The sequence below is a fragment of the Armigeres subalbatus genome, chromosome 2 (genome assembly GCF_024139115.2).
Source record: "Armigeres subalbatus isolate Guangzhou_Male chromosome 2, GZ_Asu_2, whole genome shotgun sequence".
Classification (NCBI taxonomy): domain Eukaryota; kingdom Metazoa; phylum Arthropoda; class Insecta; order Diptera; family Culicidae; genus Armigeres; species Armigeres subalbatus.
This window is the reverse complement of record NC_085140.1, coordinates 171,399,301-171,423,582: the sequence shown is the minus strand read 5'-3', so window position 1 is coordinate 171,423,582 and position 24,282 is coordinate 171,399,301. Positions and strand designations below refer to the sequence as shown.

General features: G+C 37.7%; 1 protein-coding gene across 10 annotated transcripts in view; it reads left to right on the top strand.

The window, feature by feature from the left end:
* Nucleotides 1-24,282, top strand: part of LOC134211202 (collectin-10-like) — a 206,892-nt gene that overhangs the window by 57,576 nt on the left and 125,034 nt on the right. For 7 of the 10 annotated variants that reach the window (XR_009978969.1, XR_009978973.1, XR_009978970.1 and 4 more), the window contains 2 exons: nt 7,243-7,266; nt 22,560-23,015. The exons of 1 other annotated variant lie outside the window; for it this stretch is intronic. Coding sequence is in view for 1 of the 9 variants with exons in the window: in XM_062687882.1 (XP_062543866.1) it covers nt 7,243-7,266; nt 22,560-23,015 (480 nt within the window). In the remaining 8 variants the exon portion in view is untranslated. The remainder of the gene's footprint in view (nt 1-7,242; nt 7,267-22,559; nt 23,016-24,282) is intronic. 2 more of the 10 variants (XR_009978976.1, XR_009978977.1) reach the window with 2 other exon arrangements.

Sequence of the window (24,282 nt, the reverse complement as noted above, 5' to 3'; positions counted from 1 at the left end):
TATGTACAAGACAAAGTTTTGAAATAAAAAAATACACAATTATCAAAACTTTATCAAAAAGCTCTGATTGAAATTGTAATACGTCCGCCATTATGGATTTTTGTCCGAGGTACCCCAAGACCAGCGAAGGTACCCCAGGTTGAGAACCGCTGGCCTAGCACAATGGCGTAGCCACGGGGGGAGTTTTGGACATAACCCCCCCCCCCCCAGAGACAAAATTTATGAAAGAATTTTTTTCGAACCCTCTCGAATTAATTTTTTTTTCAGAAACCATTTAATTTTTCTAGGGTCTCAAATGTGAATATGTCAAGTGTCAATAATTAGAGTTCATTTTCTATATTTGAATGGAACTTGTAATGTCAGCACTCAATAATCCATCATTGCTATAATCTAATGGCGAATGATCTATATGTTCGCTAGGTGTGTAGGAGAATACGGTTACAGACACTCTCTATGATGTTTCGCGTGCTAGAGTTCCAGATCGTCACTCAATGAAAATAAATACTAAGGTATGGAAATCCATATATTGTGTGCGTGCCTTTCGTGTATGGCGAAAAAGCTTTCACTACTACATTCGAACGAGCTCCCATAAGCAGCCGTGCAAATATGTACGTCACCATTTGCTGTTTACATTTTCCATCATCCACTAATACACTTGCATTTGGTCTTCTTCATCACCTTCTATCTATTCTCATTGGTGCTCACTGAAGATTGGATCGGATAATTTCCTTTTAATAATTTAATCTGTATCTTTGATCATTTTAGGCTGACCTTGGCCAACAGCAGAAAAGTAAATCTAATTTTGAAGAAATAATAAATGATCAAGAAGTTGAGAACAGTAGATTTTGTGGAAGTCTTACAACTCACTCTGATTTCAGACACCTATCCGTGCATATAAGGCATGTCTGAGTCTGCTCGTCTGTATCTTTTTTTTAAAAATAGTTTTAGTTCTCGTAATATCAGTTACATGGAATCGTTATTTTATTGTTGTATATATATATATATATATTCGTTCATAAATTCCAGAAAGTCTCTGTATACCCTTTCATATAGTTTACCCACTCAATATTTTCGTAAAACGGTCGTTTTTCCACCAAATCCATAGTCAGAAAATGATTCGATAGATCTGTATCGTCGTTTTTAATTCGATGAGCCAACTATTACCAACTAAGATCGGCCGTAGAGTAGCCATAGTATTTATGATCACTGACTTCGACAAGAAAAGACGGATTCGAAAACTGCTCCTTCTAAACAACCCTACAATTTTCTGGTTTTGCAGTAATGGAATAGTAGATAGTCCTTGAGTTAGTCACAAGATTATCATGACAGGAAGACATATTGCGAAGCATTACTTGGCGTAACTGTGGAGGGAAGAATCATTCTATTTGAACCATTAAGCCGCAGATATGAGATTTCCACATTCCAATAGTAGTATTGACCAGGAGTCTAGACTGGCTTCGACCTAAAAACCCCTTGAATCCTTTTTTGGGCTGAGTAAAGTGAAAATCTGTCTTATATTTCGTCTAGTGCATTTCGCGTAGTTTTTTTCTTCGGATTTGCTCGGAATATATTTACCAAAAAAAAAAACAAACGGTTTCGTTCCAAACATTGGCTTGTTGCCATAGGCTACTGCATTGCAAAGTTGATGGAAGCAAAGGTATTCATCAAGACGTCAAACTTGGGTACCGAGGGACCTATTGCAGTACTAGAAGTGGTCCCTCCGAGGAGCTCGACAGTGACGTCTTAATTAGTCTTTGGAGATGCTGTATACAGACAGATGTTATACGTCTAATCAAAGTAGCCTTTGATAATATATTTGTTTCTCAACTTTCAATCATTTGCACATGTTAATGCGAGACCAAACTAATATGAACAGATGAAATTGTGTTTCAAATAGAAAACATTCACGCGTGGGTGATGGTGGAAACTGGTTTCTCGTAGGATCAAGATCGCTCCCCGTCGTTGATGTCCGTGTTTCACACTGCAATAATCAATGCAGATAGATCATAATTTGCATGATGTTTTGAGGATGTAAATAAATTGCAAGATTTCAGATGTTTCCTATTGAAAATTAGCCAGATCGGACTATGGGCTCTGAAGTTCTGGTCAAAATACTATTTTATATTTGCACGAGAAAGGCACCATCACCGCTAGGTGGATTAATCAGGGTTTTATAATATTTCATATTGAAATTTTTTATCAAATGTTAGAACAAAATTCCTATGTGCTATATGCTATAGATTATGATCTATTGCTCCGATTTACCCTTTCTTCGTTTAATTGCCAAATATTTAATATGATCGTTTCTATCGTCATCAAAGAGCGATTATTCAATAAAATAATTGATGATACCCATCTGCCTAAAATTGTTGTCCAGAAACCTTCTGAGTACTTAGATTTGCTTGTAAATGACCAAGATTTGCACATACCTAAAAATAAGATGAAGCACAATACTTCATGAAGAAATAATTGATATAAATATTGAACCACTCAGGAGCATTTTTGAATTTATGTTTTCATAAAAACTCTTTCGAATCACTGGTTGCTATGATTGATCCCTAAACAAATGGCCGGGGTTCAACCAAATCGCACCTACAAAAAATTACCTTGTTCAGTGCAAGCTTTCGTTTAGCAGATTTTACTGATAATAAATTGTATAGGATATCCCTCAACTCCATAACTGAGGATGACGAATGTATGACGAATATACGTATGAATTGATATGGAAAAATTTGCGTTTTTTTACGCTGGACAACGTCTTACCCGAAGGTACTGGGTGTCAAATCAGAACCTAAAATTGAGAACTGTCACGAAATTATGTAAGACTTTGAACGTCAGTAGAACCTTTATCTATCGATGGATTTTCGAGATTTATATATCAATCGACTTGGAAACTCTCCGGAAATTTGACAATTTCATTAAAATTTTGGATTGTTTACGATTAACTATTGAAAATTTCAATTCTTGTCCTATCCAGTGAAAGTATCAGAACTAACCAATCCTATTCATGCATTCCCAACACGGACATCAGAATGATGTAGGTAACGGGCCTTGTTGCCCACCATTTTCCCATTTGTGCTCACACGTCATTTCTGTACGATGATCGGTCCTAGCATCGATGTCGGTGGTTTCTGCATCTGTAGCGGTTTAGCGGCAAACTATCGAGTGGCTATCGTTGACGTCAGCGGCACTCCAGTGAAATTTTCTTGTATGGTTTGGATCTGGTTTTGCACAAGGACCATCAAATTGGTTCTTTCTTTTGAAATTTTCCTTCAAGATTCCACAAACTACAACATGTTTGATCAAATGTGTCTCAGATACTTAACCATACTCATATTTTAAGCAACAAAACAATAATACTTTAGTTAACACTAAAACTATAATCATAATAAACTACAATGCGTATTGTGTTACAATAATATCCTTACGTTATCCAATATTTACCTTGCGATCGTGTCTTGTACACAACCCTTCTATTTTTTTACGAACAAAACATCACAAGTCAATAAAAAAGCCGCTTGGTGCGGTTTGGTAGCCCTCCGACCAAATTATAATGGACACAGCATGTGTCAAATGGGGTTATTTAAAACATTGTGACACCGTCACGTAAAAAGCTGGATTGGAATTCGAATAAGCAAGCCAAACACATCATCGAAATTTGGATGTGAAAAATAGGTTGAGGATGCAATAATAACACCATGCTTGAAAATTCGATATACATATAAAGAACACATGAAAGATTTTATTCGAAAAATATATGTTGAAGACAACCACTATCCTTCGATGGGAATCGAACCCATGACTATAGTCCGCTAGACAGATGCAATGCTGGCTAAGCTGCAAAAGACCTCCGTCGGCCTCACAACTCAGCGGCTGCTGATGAATCAAAAATCACAATCAACCTACAGGATCGGACACTCACGACATATTTTAAAAATCATCTTTCTCACACGCTCTGTTGGTCATATTTAAATCTCGAGAGAAGTCTTATGAATATTTCCTCTTGTTTTTGTGTCAGACTGCATCGTCATAACTGAAGTAGCTTAAATTCCCTTCCTTTCATTCCGGAAAGTACAGAATTAGCGAGATCCGGATCCACAAGATTTCGGACACGGATGATGGCGAGCATGTATACTTACCTCGAAAATCCATTCATTTTTCTTTCGTGGACGGACGTCTGCATGTGTCTTCTATCTTAAATATCGAATGGCAACATATAGCGTATCTTTATAATTCCATCATAAGTCATTCATCGTCATCATGTTATTATTAACTGCACGCTTGACCTTTTCCGGCTCGCATCCCATCATTAATCTGCATCTATTACTTATTGACCGACGAAAGATATTGTCTAGCGGCGCTGCTAATTCACTCGACCAAAAGTTCGCCGAACTCACAGCTTCTTCTGAATGGCTTTCTTCATTTTGAACTTCTTCTCCTTCATTGACATCCCGTTTTACAACGGGGATATAAAAGACTCGTAGCTTAGTATAAATTAAGCATCTCCACGGTTGATAACTGTGAGGTTTCTAAGCTGAGAATAGACTTTTTGCCAAATCGATGACGAATTCTTTTTATAGGCTTGCAATCTAATGAAATCACTATTTGCTATGTTATGAAATGGTAAAAGTTGGAGCAAACGAATTCCTTGTGACTTCACTGACGGGAATAAAACCTCTGTTAAAAATAACCGTCGCAGCTCTAGATAATGACTTATAATGTATTTATAAGTGATTTTTTATGTGAATCACGAAGACTTTGTGTCGGCTGCCCGGTACCAAATATGTGACCAGACACCAGACTGAAATTTCCGAATCCACCAAAAACTGGATCCTGAAGGTCATCCACGTTAGAGAATGTTGACTCAGCTGTGAGAAACGTGTGCCTGAAATTGACAAAGAGTCTTAAGCCAAAAAAACAACTCTTTGCGGATAGCTTCAATACCCGTCCGAAGAGGGGAGGTGTTAATCAGATCACATTCTTCAGTGTTGACGAAAAGTACAAGTGGAGTAGGCAACCTCAATCAACTTTTACCGTAGGTGTTGAATAAAAACTACTACGTGAGGGATAGTTTTCTTTCAGTTACACATACAACGCCTCCGACTTTAATGTAACGTTGTAAGCTCAATGGAACCTGTCTTACTCGATTTAACAAGACATAATTCCGATCTTACTATCCTGGTGGTGTCCGGGATGGCGAGATACCAGCCAACAAGACTTTTAGTTGGTTTCCACCTTCCCAGTATACCAGTTTTTCGCTTTCACGCTCGCGGGGTAGATTTCTTTTAAATTGATTTTTGCATTGGTTAAACTCTTTTCACCAACTGTTTCGGTGCTCTCGTGCACCGCCAATGCGGAAGTGCAACAATAGGGTTTTATGAATTTGCAATAACATTTTTTAAAGACCTTCACAGTGTGGTTAATAACGGTCTCGAAGAAAGCAAAAAGACCGCCGGTCGCCGACGTCTAAAGCTGCCGCTTGCTGTACTGGACTGCTTGTTGGCTTTTCGCATACACCATCTCTGTGCCATGTGGCACAAGCGATACCATTTTGGAGTAATATCATAAGCGGTGCATTATAGTTGATACATACTCTGGAGGGTTCCGTTTACGCTCCAAGCTACAGTGAAAGGAATAATTGAAGCATATGAAATTAAATTTTTGGACACTTTTGATTGTGGCTGTACAATGGATGTTGATATTGTCTCGCCGGTGAAAGTATTTGATTTCATCCAACAATAGTTAGGTTAATCAAAAGAATAAAGGAGCACAAAGGGTCCAAAAAGCTTACATTTGACGATTCATGTTAAACATTTTGAAATTTTGACTACATTGTCCACGCAGGGGAAGGGGTACCCAAAACAGATCAAAACCTATCCACGTGGTATATGGACATTATCTTTTCTCTGAAGCTTAAAACCGTTTCGTGTGTAATTTAAATGCCTTTCATGCATAGGTCGCACAATATTTTCTAAAACGTTTGTACCGTTCTGAACCTTTTTCCCATATTTTCCATAGTTAAATGCTTCACTTACCACCGATGTTTTAATGCTTCATATATTCACGTGAGAAATCCATTATTTACCCATCCGTGTGGCCATTTATATGTCTGTTGTCTTCAAACGTCTCCGTCGTCAACGAATGCATGCTTTGGTGTGCATCCGACACCTACTCACTTTGCCGGCACGCTTTAAGTCGCCTCATAACTAGTGTGGCAAACCGGTAAGACTGCAGGAACGGCACCAACCAACGATCGCATCCACTGCCCATATAGTTACACCAATAGATCCCGCGACGCGACGGTAACCTCTGCCTCAATTAGCTCCTCTGCTAATAGGTTTTACCGGTTCAAGTGAAACAGTAATTCTGACAAGTTCGCTCGGCAGCACCATCGCGCGTAGCGTGCTGTTGCTTTTGTGGCTTTGCGGCCAAGCCAGCATGTGGTGCCCACCTAGATGCGATGGGCTGTTCGGATTGGATGGCTGGGAATGTGCATTAGCACCAGGCAGGCGCGCGGGGTCTTGCATGCAACCGCGTGAACTAGTGAACTTTTGCAACATTCTTCGAGAGTGATGAATTAATATGAAGTTGATTTCAATCAGAGCTAAATGCTAGCGTGGACTGGTTGGATGATGCCGTCCGGGGAAGTAGTACCCGTCGAGGTTTAATTACGGATAGTTGATGTACCTTAGGATTCGGACATGGATTTATTGCGAATTGCTGTGAAAATGTTGATAAAGTTGCATTTTGTGTGCAATAGAGTAGAAACATTATGAAAAGAAGGTCATGTGCTTTAAAACGGATTGTGATTGCAAATATATTTATGTCATAACTATTTTGATATACATACGTATATGTATTGTATGTGCTCATGTAGTGTTGTTTGATTTAATTTAAACAATACAAATTCGTCCTTAATAATTGGATTTTGGAATGACGAAGACTAAGCATCCACAAACAAATAAACAAGTAAAGTACAAATAAAAACAATGGTGAATTTTCTATCGACTTTTAAACATTGCTCTATTTTAATTGACGACTTTTGTAACAATTGTGAAATATTGCTATCACTTAACACGCCATAGGTCAACGACGTTTGTACTGGTGCCACACTTTGCGCAACTCATCAGACCAGTAATCGACGGACGAAACGATGACACTACAGTTGGGCACCCCATGTGAAGTGATTTCCATTCGAGAGTATGTTTATCCACTTTATTAAGATGTTGATTTTCGTTACAGGTTTCAAGAGCAATCATAACTACGGTGAGTAGCCTGAAAATGGTCTCGTTTTGTTTTGTATGAGGTATTGTTGTGCGCTACTAAGCAGTTCGGTACTAACACGATTGCCAATTGCTCACTCCAGTTTATTGGCACGCCTGTGAAGAGCTAGTGCTTGTCAATAATTGTTGCCAATTCAGTTCGGTGGAATAATGCTTGCAAAATTATCTCTCAATAAATTTTAATTATTGCTTTACCAAGAATATTTGGCTTAATAATTAATATATTTTGATTAGCGTTAAATACTTTGTTTTTTTTATGACATTACACTGTTCGTATAATGAGTCGATGTAAATGCACTGAGCCTGAAAACAGAAACGTGTAAAATTTAACCGATTTTCCTCGGGAGTTTGTCTTTGTAGAAAAACTTTCTCTGGTGACTGGTATACTAAACATCAACTCCATAACATTTTGTAATGGAAAACTTGTATGCGCCCAAAAGGAGGAGCGTAAACTGAATCAGAGCGTAAAAGGTGGAAGCTTTTTAAAATTTTGAGCGTAAATAATGTTTGCCGATCTTTCAGATAAACAAAGTTTGATATTCAACTTACTTTTAGTCCTAAGATGTATCACTTATTTCGATATGTATTAGAGTAGTACAATTTCTTTTCAGGGTCGTTCAATTATTTTAGTATTAGGTCTTAAGATATTCGTTTGAACATGCGCGCTGTTGTATATTGTACAACATAAACTTAAAAACATTGACTAGAATAAAATCTGCTCCTAAAAATTAGATTTTTTTCAGCAATAAATAAACATGAAGTTTCCACAAATAATGCAAAATTTTCATAAACAATTAAGAATTTTCCACAAAACAAAAATAAATTAGCACTATTAAAAGCGAAAATTGTAATTATAAAAGAAACATTTTTCATAAAGAAATCTAATTCGTTATTGTTATCGTTTGCCAGTTCATTTCATCGTGAGTCCATTGTGTCCATTTGTCCGTATGGTGTGTATCCAATGATCGTTGCTTTGTCCGGCTGCCATTTATCGAGGTACGTTGGAGGGGTTAGGGACAAAAGGTCGAAAGGACAAAAAGTCGAAAGACAAAAGGTCGAAGGGACAAATGGTCGAAAAGTACAAAAGGTCGAAAGGGACAAAAGGTCGAAAGACGAAAGATCGAACGGGATAAAAGGTCGAAAGAGACAAAAGGTCGAAATGGAAAAAGGTCGAATAAAACAAAAGATAAATAAGATCAAAATTACACAATTTTTAACAATTAATTAAAATTCATTCAGTGAGTACAACTATTAGATGGATGTTTGGGTTTTCTAAATATCACATCGATCTGTCAAAATGGCGCACACCGCACATCAAATATATCAATGTGTGCGCCTGCGGCGTGCTCTATCTTGACAGATTGAAGTGACATTTAGAAAACCTTGATATCCATCTATTATTTGTACTCATTGAATGCATTTTATTTAAATTGTTAAAAATAGTGAAAAATTGAAGGGCATTTTTTTGCCAACTGTAAAGGACAACTCTGTCTCGCGCAATACAAGTTTTATTTTTTTTCCAAAATCAACAATCTGCTTTATTTCTAAGAAAAATAGTTATAGTTTCTCCTTCTTTGAAAATGGCTCATTCTGCAACTTTGATTAATGAGATGAGTGTATTATTATTTCTGCTTGAAGTTAAATGCATAGCACAAACACCCAACTTGTTATCAATTTGTTCTTGATCGAAATTTTGTCCCTTTCGACGTTTTGTCCTTTTCGACCTTTTGTCCCTTTCGACCTGTTGTCTTTTTCGACCTTCTGTCCCTTTCGACGTTTTGTCTTTTCGACCTTTTGTCCTTTCGACCTTTTGTCTTTTCGACCTTTTGTCTTTCGACCTTTTGTCCTTTCGACCATATGTCTTTCGACCTTTTGTCATAGATTCACGTTGGAGGAATGCCTCCGAGAGAAACAGTTTTGTCAGTTGTCATCAGGCAGCCGTGTCGGTTAGGCGCGTCTCCCAAAACCAGAGCTTGAAATATTCATCTTCATGAAGCAATTTCGGTCCGAATTTTGACAAACATCGCATGAATATTCAAAACATAGAATGACATAGTCAGACGACTACTCCACGAACTCATTCATTCGACTGTCACTGAGTGTGTTTACTATGTGCAGAAAAAAACATTATTAGCATTGTTTATGTTGATGTTTACCTTTGAATGTGCCTCGCGGATGAAAATCGGATTCAGTCCTGTGTGATAAATCACTTTACTCATTTGAAACGTGTTCAGATTTCAGATAATTTATCAATTTGTAAAATGTGCATTAATATTCAATGACTAATATTCAACTGAATATTGACTGTCCAGAGCCGACTATGAATATGTAGGAAGTGAACTGACAAATGAAGAAAAACGGACTTCACCAAAAATTTTCGATTATTTTACACTCTGCCCAAAACGCCACCGTACGAACTGCGCTTCCGGCGACTGACAAGGGTTTTGATGGAGGGGCTGAGATTCGAACCCATGACAGTTAATAACTGTGGAAGTGCTAAATGAGCACTAAGCTGCGAGGCGGCTCCTGTTCCTGCTGTTGTTATTCAGCCGGCAGATCTCCTCCTGGATGCCCTGGAGATTCGGACCCGGAAGCCATATGTCCTGCGCGCGTGCTCCTAGGTTCATTACCACACCGCCACAGTTGTCTGCCACATCCCCATTCAGGTGCTCTTCGTAGTGCTGCTGCCACCTTTGGATCACCTCACGCTCGCTTGTAAGAAGGTTCCCGTTTATGTCCTTACATATATCGGGTTGTGGCACGTGGCCCTTACGTGAACGGTTTAACTTTTCATAGAAATTTCGTAACTTATTAGCGGGGCTTTGGAGCTTTTTCCTCCGGAAAATCGAGTTTTGTCTGTTCCGCGCCCGTTTGTATCGTGCCTCGTTCGCCCTCGTGCGCTGTTGCAGCAATCTCGCTCATGCTGCATTCTTCTTTTGAACTAACTGCTCACATTCGCCGTCATACCAGTCGTTTCTTTGATCCGGGGCACCGTGCCTAGTGCAGTGGCTGCGGTGATTCCAATGGTGGGTCGAATATCTCTCCAGTCATCTTCAAGAGACGTTGCACCTAGCTGCTTTTCCGTTGGGAGTACCACTTCCAGCTGCTGCGCGTAGTCTTACACCGTTTTGAGCGCAGACATACCGCAACGAGGTAGTGTTCGGATTCAATATTCGCACTGATGTAAGTGAGTACGTTCGTTATGTCGGAGAAGTATTTACCGTCGATTAGAACGTGGTCGGTTTGGTTTTCCGTTTCTTGAATAGGTGATTTCCATGTGGCCTTGTGGATATTCTTGCGGGGGAAGAAAGTGCTTCAGACTGCCATTCCGCGGGAGGCTGCAAAGTTTATGCATCGTTGGTGTTTGTCGTTTGATGCGGTATGTAGACTATCCGGTCCAATGACCGATCTGTACATTTCCTTCCTTCCTACCTGAGTGTTCATGTCGCCGATGACGATTTTGACGTCCCACAGTGGGCATCCATCGTATGTCTGCTCCAGCTGTGCAAAGAACGCTTCTTTCTCGTCGTCGGGTCTCCCTTCGTATAAGCAGTGCACATTGATGATGCTATAGTTGAAGAAGTTGTAGGGTTGCGAAGCCTAGTGCCTTGCAGTTCCATGTTCCAAGCTTCAAATCGTGAATACTTGGCGGCGTGGTAGAAAATGATGTTTCATTCACAATTTTCTACCACGCTGCCAAGCATTTCCACCCAAACTCTCCAAGAATTCGATAGTCTGCATTTTTATACGTCCATTAGGGTGGCTCAAAAAACACTTTTTCCAAATGTTTAATGGGCCGCCCTCTTATTCGGTTCTACTTGATGCCCTGATGCTCTGGACAAAATTTCAGCCAAATCGGTCAACGTTTGGGCGGTGCTAAACTCGTTGGAAGTTTATATGGAAAAATGTATGCAGAAACATCCAAAAACAATGATTTGCAGTTGGAAAGCACAATTTACGATCAACAACAATGATACTCATTCAGTTCTTGTAGAATTAAATGCAGATTTTTATGCTGAAAACCGCGAGAAGATTAGAGTTTATTAGGCAAAGATATGATCATTTTACTGGAGTGTTGTAGGAGTGAATTTATTTCTTTTCAAAGGTAAAAGAAATGAAATTTGCTCAAACCCCACTTCAGAGAAATGCTAATAACTTAGCTGGGCATACTTTAATCTTCTCGCGGTTTTCTGCATAACATTCTGTATTAAATTCTTCAAGTTCTGAATGAGTATTATAGTTCTTTATCGTAAGTTGTGCCGTCCAACTGCAATTCACTGTTTTTGGATGTTTCTGCATACATTTTTGCATATAAACTTCCAACGAGTTTAGCACTGCCCAAACGTTGACCGATTTGGCTGAAATTTTGTCCAGAGCATCAGGGCATCAAATAGAACCGAATAAGAGGGCGGCCCATCAAAAAAATTGAAAAAGTTTTTCCCATACTAATTTGAGCCACCCTAACGTCCATACTTCATGGGCGTACAGGGCGACTGAACGAATCAACTATGTGTTTAGAGCTAGTTTTTTCCTTGTCTGTAGACTGTGCATAAATCACGAGCTGTATCAAGAGTACAAAAATGCAGACATCGGCAGGCTGATAAAATACGGCAGATTACAGTGGGCTGGACATATAGAAAACATGTCGAAAGAGAGTCCACCAAAAAAGATGCAGAGAACCTGGAGGAGACTCAGGGGTAGACCCCGCAGTCGCTGGCTGTGTGCAATCGAGGAAGATGTGCGTGCGGCCGGTGTAAATCTAAATCCAACGATACCTACCCAGTAGCAAAAGCTTCTTCCTGTGATTTTTGCGGTGGTGCAGAGGTAATCACAGTATCTAAATAACAAAAACCACCTACTAATGTTCCTTATTTTTTTCTTACTCACTGTAAGGACGTGACCGGCGCCGTTATTAGTTTTTTTTATAGCATTTTCGGACCAATGACTTTCGGCCAGATGGATTTCAGCTTAATGGTTTGTTCGTCCAAATGACATTTAGTTTCCACAAGTTGTTCGATGCATATTTTTTTTAAATTTGCATTGAAAATTCTTTGGAATTGGATCGGGAAGTTTTCCGGAATGTGCACCTAAGTTATTCGGATTCAGTAATTTGGACGTGCAAACGCCCCACGCTAGCTCAACTAGCTTCTTAGGGTCGACTCTTTCTTGTTTAGGTGACACATCGGTTAATCGAAGTGGACAGAATACAATTTAAGGAATCCAATGGACATGTGGACTCAAAGGACTCATAGAAAGAAAAATGAGAATTGCTACATTTTAGTAAGACGACAGCTCAGATCAGTAGGAAGGACTTCTTCCGTCTCATAGTTGGTTGGAAGATTTCAGCTACCAAACAATGGCAACGACCTACAGCTAGTAAATATTGGTGCGCCCAGGTTGACCTTTGGTAACATCTACTATACATTAAAAACCCAGATTAATCCACCTAGCGTTGGTGGTGCCTTTCTCGCATTTAGTTGAGACACCAACCTTATATGGAGCTTATATGGTTCGATGTACCATTTTCTTCATAACTTTTAAACGCAATGACCGATCGTTATAAAATTCAATAGTGATCAACAAGGCTTTGTCCCCTGTCGAATGAAACTTGTTGCGAGAAAATCGGTTAAGGATTACTATACAAAAAGTTGTCTAATGTTTTTTATAGCTTTTGTGCACACACATACACACACATACACACATACATACACACGGACAGACAGACATGTGCTCAGCTCGTCGAGCTGAGTCGATTGGTATATAATACTATGGGTCTCAGAGGCTTCTATAAAAAGTTCATTATCGGAGTGAAATGATAGCCTTTCGGTACAACTTAGTTGTACGAGAAAGGCAAAAAATATACGAAACCACACTTATTGACAACCAACTGATGAGATTTGGAAGTATACTTATACAGTGTTGACCCGATTTTGTCACTCTCCGATTTTGTCTACCCCTGATTTTATCACGTTTTCGACCCGATTTTGCCACCCCAAAAAAATTGAAACTTTTAGTCATTCTTTTTATTTTCGTAAATAATACCGCCATCAACAATGATTTTCATGAAATTACTTTCACCGCCTGTAGTTTATTATGAATGTCTTTTGAGTACCTGGGAATGATTTTGTATGCATTTTTGACAAGAAATAACGGGTACCGTTCACGCATTTTGCCTTTCTAAGGCATAAAATGATTCATATTAGTAAAATGAACCAAAAACTTGAAAAAAAATACGATTTTGTCACATGCACTGTTTTATCAACCCCATCAACCCCAAAATTTACCAGGGGGTGATAAAATCGGGATATTACTGTAGTTCAAAACACGGTCAACAGTATCGATATGAGTGACTTATGTCGTGAAAAATTATACTATCAAATTGCTTTGTTAAGATATTTCTCTACACTAATAGGAGTCAATGAATAAAGCCAATGAATGAAAATATCGCTTATATTCTGATATGAGAATCGATTTGCAGGAGCTTAAAATTGGAATAATTTGAACATTAGTAGAACAACCACGTGTTCTCATAATTCCACTAATCCGTTCATATAAAAACGAGGATCCTTGATCAAATTATCTGATCGATTTTTCAGCAGGTTAAATATCATATGGAACCCCTTCAGGTCTATTGTTGTTTGAATTTTCATCGGCATCAACATTTCCGCCTCGTGCCTAAATGAGCTAGGGTAAATGAATCAGTGCAAAACAAATCAAAATTAATGGACCGGACCTCATCGCATGATTTAATATTAGGTCGAGTCCGGATTAAGCGCTCAACCTAACAGCTGTTGTTGAGATGCGGCAAGGTTGCATTGGTTACAAATTACTTGACACAGCATGTGCTACCACCATCTTCTCTGTTTATTAAAAATGGATTGGTTGATGTTTGTATTCGCGCAGCTTGAAAACGGCTGGATGGATTTTCTTCATTACTTCAGCGAATCTGTTCGTTATATCATAGTTCATAGATTATTTCCTAACATAAAAAATCTAGTAAGATTGACAAAATCGAGGAAACAACAATAAAGATTCGTATAGAAATTATACATTGGCAGTATAAGTACATCGCGTATCCAGTTTTCCGCGAGCAGTAATGGTCGCCAGCTTACCAGCGGGTTAGTCTCTGTTTTGACGTTTGTGGTGGTCAACTGCACCCGTTCCGAGCATTTTGATCAATCCGGAGCGACGACCTTGATAACAGAAATTGGTATGAACTAGCCCTGCATAAGAGGTAAAATACCAAACATTAATATGCAAAATGCTTTAGGCACAACATGCTTGGCAAAACATACTTTTGCATATAAACAATAAAGACGGATCCATAAAAAAATGAAAAACGATCCATAACATCTGAATGTTCCTTAAAATGCTACCATAAATCCATAAAATAGTTCAGGAGATTCCATAAAGAATATTTTTTTGATCCATAACTAAGCTAAAATTTAGCAATTAATAGGGAAATATGTTCCATTAACATGGTCAAGAAAAACAATACAATTCTTGCTATTTTCCCATAAACATATGACAAATGATCCATAGATCTTTGGAAAATGATCCACAAAAAACTATATTTTGATCCATAAAACTTCAAATTTGCGCTTTTTTTATCGTGATGATGATCCAAAATTTCAGTAATATGATCCATAATTTTAGTCCTATTATCCATAACTTTGTTCAAATGATCCATAGTTTTGGTGATAGGGTAAATGATATATTTTGGACATGTACATATTTTGGACAAGCCTGAGCTTCTTCGATCAATTTTAGATAATGTGTAGGAAAATTTTTATCGAAAGTATGATCATTGCATACTTTTACCTCAACTCTAGCGTCTCCTGATGAGAATTCACAAATCAACTATTATTTATCTTTAAAATTATCTAAAATGTAAAGCTTTCTACCAAAGAGCCTGCTGGACGCCAGTATGCAGGAGAATATGCATTATAGGACTCTTCGTAACATGCACCTGAAACACGTTTAAATTGGTTCAAGCGGCAATCTTGAGGTCCTGCGGCCAAAGTTTAATTGTAATTGAGATACTAACATATTCCAATCGCTTAACATTGAACTTGAGACGGATGAAAAAGGAGTGACCAAAATGAAGTTATGTTTTTATGCATCAGACATTTATTGGTCACCCCATGTACAGTACATGGATGAACCATTAGGTAATTGCCAACTTTTAGGCTGTTTTCAATGATATCGATAAGATTGCGAAACAATGTTAATTTCTGGTTTAATCTATGTCAGTTAAGCAAATAAATGCATTTAAATGAATGTGGATACGTGTAGGTAGGTCATACCATTGAGATCTGTAGGTGGCCATTTTTAAATTAGGAGAAAATGACTCTGTCCAAAATATATGCATTTTTCATGTCGAAATTATATATTTGATGTCCAAAAAGAAAATATTTCAGTTCGCTGTTTATCACAGTTTACACCTAGTAAACGTAATTTACTCAAAAATTGGGCAATGGAGATACAAGACTAATCATAGGTTATGTATTTGGATGAACCTAGTGGGTTTCAATTGTTTTATACTATTCAATCTCGATATATTTTCTAATGAATGTCCTGCGCTTGTCCAAGATACATCATTTACCCTATGATCCATAAACTTTGATAAATGATCCATAGATTTTATAAAATGTGTGGATCAATTAATATAGTTTCATTGGCCTTCTTTCCAAGCATTATGGATTACATTATCAAAATTATGGATCATATGACCAAAATTATGGATCATATTACTAAAATTATGGATCATCAACACGATAAAAAATGCGCAAATTTGAAATTTTATGGATCAAAATATAGATTTTATGGATAATTTTTCAAAGTTTTATGGATCATAAAAATATTCTTTATGGAATCTCTCAAACTGTTTTATGGATTTATGGTAGCGTTTTATGAAACATTCAGATGTTATTTATGGATCGTTTTTGCACATTGAACGGTGCAAAGTAAGGGCTGCCCAACATGCTTAGGTATTTCAATACTAAACGCATAATAAATTATTATGTTTAGGTAAAGCATGTCATGCCTAAGGTATTTTGCATATTAATTTTTGGTATTATTTTTTTGATATTTTACCTATTATGTAAGGCTAGTCTAGTCTAGTACACATACACAGTCAGTTCGTGAAAGAATCCTGGAAAGTGATAGCCTCGACAACATCTATCACTTTTCTTGTCATTATTAATGTTTAAAGCACATCATGAATGTAGTTCAAACATAAAAGCGGCCAGGCCTACAAAATGAGGTATTATTGAGGTAATTTCTCCTGCTCGGGATGTGCTGTGAGAGGGCTTAAATTCACTGCATCAGCACTGCGATGGGAATATTAAAAATGTGAAAAATTCCATATATCTGAATGTATTGATTCAGTCTAAAATAATGATTGCATAAACATATTAGGTGCCAATGAAATGTATGGGGAAAAATTGTCATCGAATTTCAAAAAACGACATTGCTCACAAGTTTTATTATGAAAAGAAAAGTCAAAAATCGAATTTTTGTTTTTGATGCCAAATGACTTAGAAATGCATGAAACGTCGAGATCTAGCGTTGTTTAAAAAAAAAATTGAAAAAAAAAAATTTCATGGACTATTTTTGGGACTTGATGATGATGATGAAATGTTTTTTCATCGAATTTTAACACCGGACGATATGCAAACGTTTTCGTAGCCAAAAATATCCCCCTATGCAAAATTTGAGCTAAATCGGACATGATTTAGGAATGCTCAAAATTGATCAAAAAAACTTTTTTTTTCTCACAAGGGGGAAATTTTTATTTTTTTATTTTGATGCCAAAGGACTCAAAATGCATGAAACTTTAAAAATTATTTTTTGAAAAAAATCGACTGTTTTGGGACTTCGAAAAAAATTCTTATGGCGAAAACAATTTCTATCGAATTTAAAAACCTGACGTTACGCAAACATTTCCCAAGCTCTAAAATATGCCCCTATGCAAAATTCAAATTTGAGCTCCATCGGACATGGTGTAGGGGTGCTCAAAATTTTACTATCAAAGTTTTGATTTTTTTGTAACTTTGAAAACTTTTGAGATCAGATTTACGGAGAAAATTATCAGTTTGCTAGGCAATGTTGATTACGCTGAGGTTTATTTCTACGTGGTTATTATTACGCGGTACCGCATGAATTCAAAATACAACGTGTAAAGGTTTAGTTACAAAAACATAAAAATTTAAAAAAAATTTGAGCCCTTCGGCATAAAAAAACAAAAAAATAATTTCCCCTTAGTGAGAAAAAAAAATTGATTAATTTTGAGTGCATAGTGGCTGTTACGCCCTTTTCAAATGTTGGTCTAGATACAGTCTTTACATACACTTTACATACGTGTTCTAGAAAGCAAAATCAGCCATCCCCTAGCTACAGGGGTTAGACAAAAAGGTTGAGATAGGCAAAATTTTCTTGATATACTAATCAGCATAACTTTGCCTAGAAAAATCCGATTTTGATAAAACCGGGACCATCGGACGCGGAAACTCTTCTCATATACTGTCCCTATGCAGAATCTCAGATTGGCCATTGGCCACCGGAGATGTTCCGGATTTTCCGATGGTATGTTCAAAATGCGTTTTTTGCACTGCGTGTCATTTTATGTGACGTTTACTTTCATCATGTTCTATGCTTTCTACAGGAACTTGAACTAATATGCCGTCCAATGCTGGCTGTAGATCGAGAATCCATAAATAATACGCAGAAATATGACCATTTCCGTAAAAACGATAACGATAACGATAAAAAGATAACAAATCGGAATAATGCGAATATGGGTATCTACTTCATGGCTTTGCGAGATGATGCTTACAGAAACATTTCCAAAATAATAATGTCCACTGCCACCCTTATAGCAGGTTCAATGGACCTTCCAGGAGGTGCCGGTTCTGGCACCATCTGGAACCATGCATATATGGGTGTCAAAATTCATGTTTTCCCAAAACGATGAATATAGGATCTTTATTAAAGATACATTTTGAGGACTGTGAGACTGTTTGGCCAATTTGTAACAGGTGCCGGGTGTTCTGGCAAAGTGACATTTGTTTGGGATGTATGGCCAATTCCGCACCGTTTTCACGAAAATGGCCATAACTCTGCGTATACCCAACGAATTTTCGATCTGCAGCCAGCATTGGTCAGCATATTAGTTCTAGTTTTTGGGGAAAGCATGAAACATGATGACAGCAAACGTTACATAAAATGCCAAGCAGAAGAAAAAATGCATTTTTAACATACCCTCGAAAAACCCGGAACATCTCCGGTGGCCAAGAGACTATCTTAGGTTTTTCATGAGAACAGTATACCAGAAGAGTTTTCGCGTCCGATGGTCCCGGTTTTATCAAAATCGGATCACTCTACGCAATGTTCTTCTGATTTGAACTTCGACAAAATTTCGCCTATCTCAACCTTTTTGTCTAACCCCTGTATTACAAGAATTCCTTGGAACCTAATTTTCAAACCAAAATGGTATGAATTACCACAAAATTGGTGCATAATTGACTGTTTTTGGTGCCCCATAATGATTAATTGCATTTAGATCATACAAATTGGTTTTACAATAATTTTAGAATGAGCTATCGACTTTTCCTTCTCCACTTCCCCCAGTGTACCTTAATAATAATCCCGAAACGTTCACAATAACTAGGGTAAACCCGGGTGAGATGCCGCGTTGGTATAGATGCCGCACTTTAGAGATCTGGTAGAACAGATTTGACTTATTGGCGCAAATGTATATGAGAAGGTGTCTTTTGTAGAGATTGACGGTAAAACATTTTTATTTACGCCGTAAAATTGCTAACGCAATTTTTTAATGAAGATTTTATGTTTATTATTTGAATCCTCTAAAAACCTTGTACACGGAAGAAAAAAAAGTACCCAGCGTTGAGTTTTTTTTAAAACTTACTTTTGAGTTATTTTTTCTCTTCTCTTTCATCCACTCTTTCTTCTGTTGTCAAAAACAAAAGAGCGAAACAATCCAACGACGCCAGTTCAATACGGGAAGCCAATTTTGAGTTCTATTACCTGAAGTCGAAATTGAGTGAAATATACCTCCATTTGGGTAAATAAATTTTCCGTTGAGTACTTTTTTAACATGGGAGTAAAGGAAAACTACTTCGACCCCATTTACTCAATTTTGGCTTCCCGTACGGATGTTCGAGGTTGGGTGAATTGAACTCACTATTGGGTAGTTTATTTCTTCCGTGTAGGTTATGTTTTGAAGCAATTTATGTTTCAAGTAGAAATAATAGTGATGTTGCAACCATCCCTTGCAATCGGTAGGATTGTGGATTGTGGGAGAAAAAAAACAAAGTAAAAGTCTATTATTGACTAATCTAGACCAACATTTGAAAAGGGCGTAACAGCCAAAATTTATTCCTTCTGATTCTTTGTCCACATATATAGAGCTATATATAGACGAAAAATCAGAAGGAATAAATTTTGGCTGTTACGCCCTTTTGAAATGTTGGTCTAGTAATATCCTCGACTATGTATTGTAATTCAGTAGACATAAGACATTATTTACGCGAAGAAATTTGTTTGTTGTTCAAATACAAATATAAATGATTATACTTTTCTGAAAAAGTACGTTCAACGCCAAAAACAAATTATAATCTCACTTCTCCAAGATTTTCTACGTGTGGCGTCTCTCCCTGAGATGTGGCGTCTCACCCGGATTTTACTTTTTTATTCGAATATAAATACATAGTTCAGTCCGATGTTATTTGTATTGCAAATTATTCCTACACAATGTAGTAGGATCCCTGAACTATCAAAAATAATAAGAAGAGTTTCAATTTAACGTTTTGTTTTGGAGAAATGTCGATTTTTTAAAAGGTGTGGCATCTCACCCGAATTTACCATATAATATTTTACATTTTGCGACAATTTTAGAGATAAACCTAAGATTAGGCTGGCGAAATATAGTGCTTCTAGCCTAATTTATTCCAGAAACAAAAATAAAAAAAGAACATTTACTGCACATGTACAGGGATTAGACAAAAAGGTTGAGATAGGTAAAAATAAGTCGAAATTCAAATAATCATAACTTTGCGAATAATCCGATTTTGATAAAACCAGGACCATCAGAAGCGGACAATCTTCCAGTATACTGTCCCCCTGCAAAACCTGAGATCGGTCCTTGGCCACCGGAAATGTTTCGCACAGATAGAAAAAGTTGTTGAAATTTACACGAAAGTAACGCACATAAAGGGAATTAAAAAAAGAGCGTAAATTTAAACGATATTATCACCTGAATGTATGCAATTTGTATTGCATTATGTCACTTTTTATACCAGTATGTGTCATAATGCTATGTAAATTGCATACATTTAGGGCGAACTTGTAGGAAAAGATCCATGTACGCCCAGAATAGTGTAATGTTCCACGTCTTTATTTTTTACGCGCTGATTACTTTTCATTATTTTTTTCTGTGCGGGTTTTCCGAGGGTATGTTAAAGATGCATTTTTTCCACTGCCTGTCATTTTATGTGACGTTAACTTTCGTCACGTTTTATGCTTTCTCCGAAAACTAGAACTAATATGCCGGCCAATGGTGGCTGTAGATCGAGAATCCATCTAAACTACACAGAGATACGGCCATTTCCGTAAAAACGGTACCGGGAACATGATGAAATAATAACATGTCGGAATAATGCAAATATGAGTATCTGACTTCATGGATTTGCGAGACGATGATTACAGAAACATTTCCAGAATGATAGTGTCCACTGCCACCCTTATAGCAGGTTCCATGGGCTTCCCAGGAGGGGCCGGTTTTGGCACCATCTGGAACCATGCATATATGGGTGTCAAAATTAATGTTTTCCCAAGACGATGAATATAGGATCTTTATTAGAGATATATTTTGAGGACTGTAAGACTCTTTGGCCAATTTGTAACAGGTTCCGGAAGTTCTGCGAAACTGACATTTGTTCAGGGTGTATGGCCAATCCCGTATCGTTTTCACGAAAATGGCCATATCTCTGCGTATATCTAACGGATTTTCGATCTGCAGCCAGCATTGTTCAGTATATTAGTTCTCGCTTAACTTTTCAAAAGGTCCTAAGTAACATTTTTTTCATGAATTAATTTGAATATAGCAATCAATAGCTTTCATGTTGTTCTGTTGATTGCGCTATTCAAATAAATTCATGAAAAAAATGTTACTTAGGTCCTTTTGAAAAGTTAAGCGAGAGTTCTAGTTTCTGGGGAAAACATAAAACATGATGGCAGCAAACGTCATATAAAATGACAAGCAGCAGAAAAAATGAATTTTTAGCATACCCTCGGAAAACCCGGAACACCACCGGTGGCCAAGGGCCAATCAGAGGTTTCACATAGGGCCAGTATACCAGAAGAGTTTCCGCGTCCGATGGTCCCAGTTTGATCAAAATCGGATCATTCTTAGAGATGTCGCAAATTAATCGATTACTTCGATTAATCGATTCATCGTTGTGATAATCGATTAATTTTGAATCGATTATTACCCAACGATTAATCGATTCAATAATCGAGAGGAATCGTGAGTAATCGACTAGTTACTAATCGATTAATCAGAATTTTACGACATCATAAGGGTGTCGAAAATTAATTGATTATTTCGATTAATCGATGCATCGTTGTGATAATCGATTAATTTTGAATCGATTACTATACAATGATTAATCGATTCAATAATCGACAAGAATCAAGAGTAATCGATTAGTAACTAATCGATTAATCGGGATTTTACGACATCTCTAATCATTCTACGCAAAGTTATGCTGATTTGAACTTCGACAATTTTTTGCCTATCTTAACCTTTTTGTCTAACCCCTGTATGTAGATGAGTCTTTTGTGACTTAGCTAAAGAGTGTAGCTGCCAGAACAACTATCAGATCTATCTTACTTAGATCAGATTCAATTTCAAAATTATTTCTAACTCAAGCATTAGTGAGGGGCTCATTCGCAAATCATATAATGTAATAAATAATTTTAGACTACTGTTTACCTCCTCATAAAACATTTTATTCCTACGAAGCAAAATATATGTAAAACTGTAACTGTTACTTGATATGCCTCGTTCCACCCCGTAAGGAGTTGCACTGATTGTGAATGGGCCCAAGTCGTAGTATCAACTAATTTATCAATAAGTGCTTTTAGGCCAGCTTCAAGTGACTGAAATACAAAATTTTCTCTTTTCTCTCTCTCTTTCCCACCTTTTCCCGATCCCATCCTTCCCTTTATGTTTGGATTTTCACCTATATCTAGACGTGGATCCTCAAGTGCTCGAGATTCAACGGCAGAATCTGATAACGCAGAAAATCCTACAACGCTACCTCGAGCGGCGATTACATCCGGAGCGTAAGCCCCAGATTCGTGTGCCATCGGTGGACGAAATCCTGCTGAAATCGCTCCCGTCCGGTTCGGTGCGGGACGTCCGGCAGCAGAATGCCACTCTAAGTGGCAACCCATTGCTGAAAGGGGCCGACAGTCGGTATAGTCTGTTCAGCGATGCATTGGATGGGGACGAAGAATCGATTCAGCAGCAACGTCACCGGGGACAAACCGACGACGAGGACTACGATGACGCCGAGGGGGATTTGGATCAGTATGAGGATCTGGGGGGCTCGTTGGATAATGATCACATTGACATTGAATCGCTGCAGTCGGGCGAATCGGAGCACGTTGATTCGTTCTATCGGGACAAGTCCTACCGGCAGAGAGGTAATTATTTGTCTATGTTCACGAGTTTGCATTTGTTTGGCTATTTGTGGAGCGATTGATCTGCATAAGAATTTCAAGTCACTTGAAGGTCTGTTGTGTGTTACCGGTGGTGGCAATGGTGGAGGTATTGGTGTACTGTAAAGCATAACTTAATAAAACGTTTTATTCGTCGTCGATTGAACGAAGTTCATTTAAATAACTACAGCATTGAGCTTGAAAATAAATAAACTGGTTTATTTGTACCATTAAATGTGCTCAAATAGGATATTCTATGATTGGCATGCTGTTTAAATTTGGCATTAAGTAACAATTCTTAGTTTTCCATCACTTTTAGCCAGCATTTTCTAGCATGGAATAAAATAACATTCTCACATTTTATAAAGTCACACACCAATCAAGGTTACCAATCACCTTGCGATCCTCAAATACTCACGATCAAAAATCAGTTGATCGGAACGATTACATTTGTTGTACATGGATAGTGATTTCAAGCACCTTGAAAGATCACCTTGTTCGATGGGCATTCCTTTTCCCTCATGCAAATAGTCGTGCAGCGTTTGTTGTTCATATTTAGTATGTGGGTCTAACAAACTTATTCCACTTCGTCACTTCTATGCCATGTTCACGTACCATGTAATTCAAATCAATTCGACAGTCACCGATGGACATAATAAACATATTATACAGGAGGACGCGTGCCACATCAAACACCTACTAAAGCAGTTTGAGCTGACATCAATCTCAATTCATAATAAGCCAAAGCGCAACAAGCGCATAGAACAAAGAAATGAAACGTGTTTCATATCAATCAAAAGTATATCTATGCTAGAGGTTGATGCCACCGAGGACAAGGGTACGCGCGTACATGTAACTCGGGAAATGGACTGTTTTCAAAGAATATATTTTACTCAATACGAAGAATGTAGCTGATCAGTTAGTCCCAGTCCCAGCTTCGCTCATTAGCCAGAAGTTCGTTCCACAAACTGACTTTTGGAGCGATGTTTTTGTTTAATAATACATTTTTAACAACATAGGAGTGATCCTAAAAACGTTACAAGATTTTATCACATATCTTCGAATTTTCATGGCTGATCTACGATCTTCATTTATTTTTTCAAATCCTGAATTACATTTGTTCGACTACACGATATGCCCATAGAGAGCATTCGCCTTGAAGGACCAAACACCCGAATCAACCATTCGGTCATATGGGTTGTTCTCCGTTTGACATAGAAACTTTTGAAACCATCAAAAATTAATGTTGAAT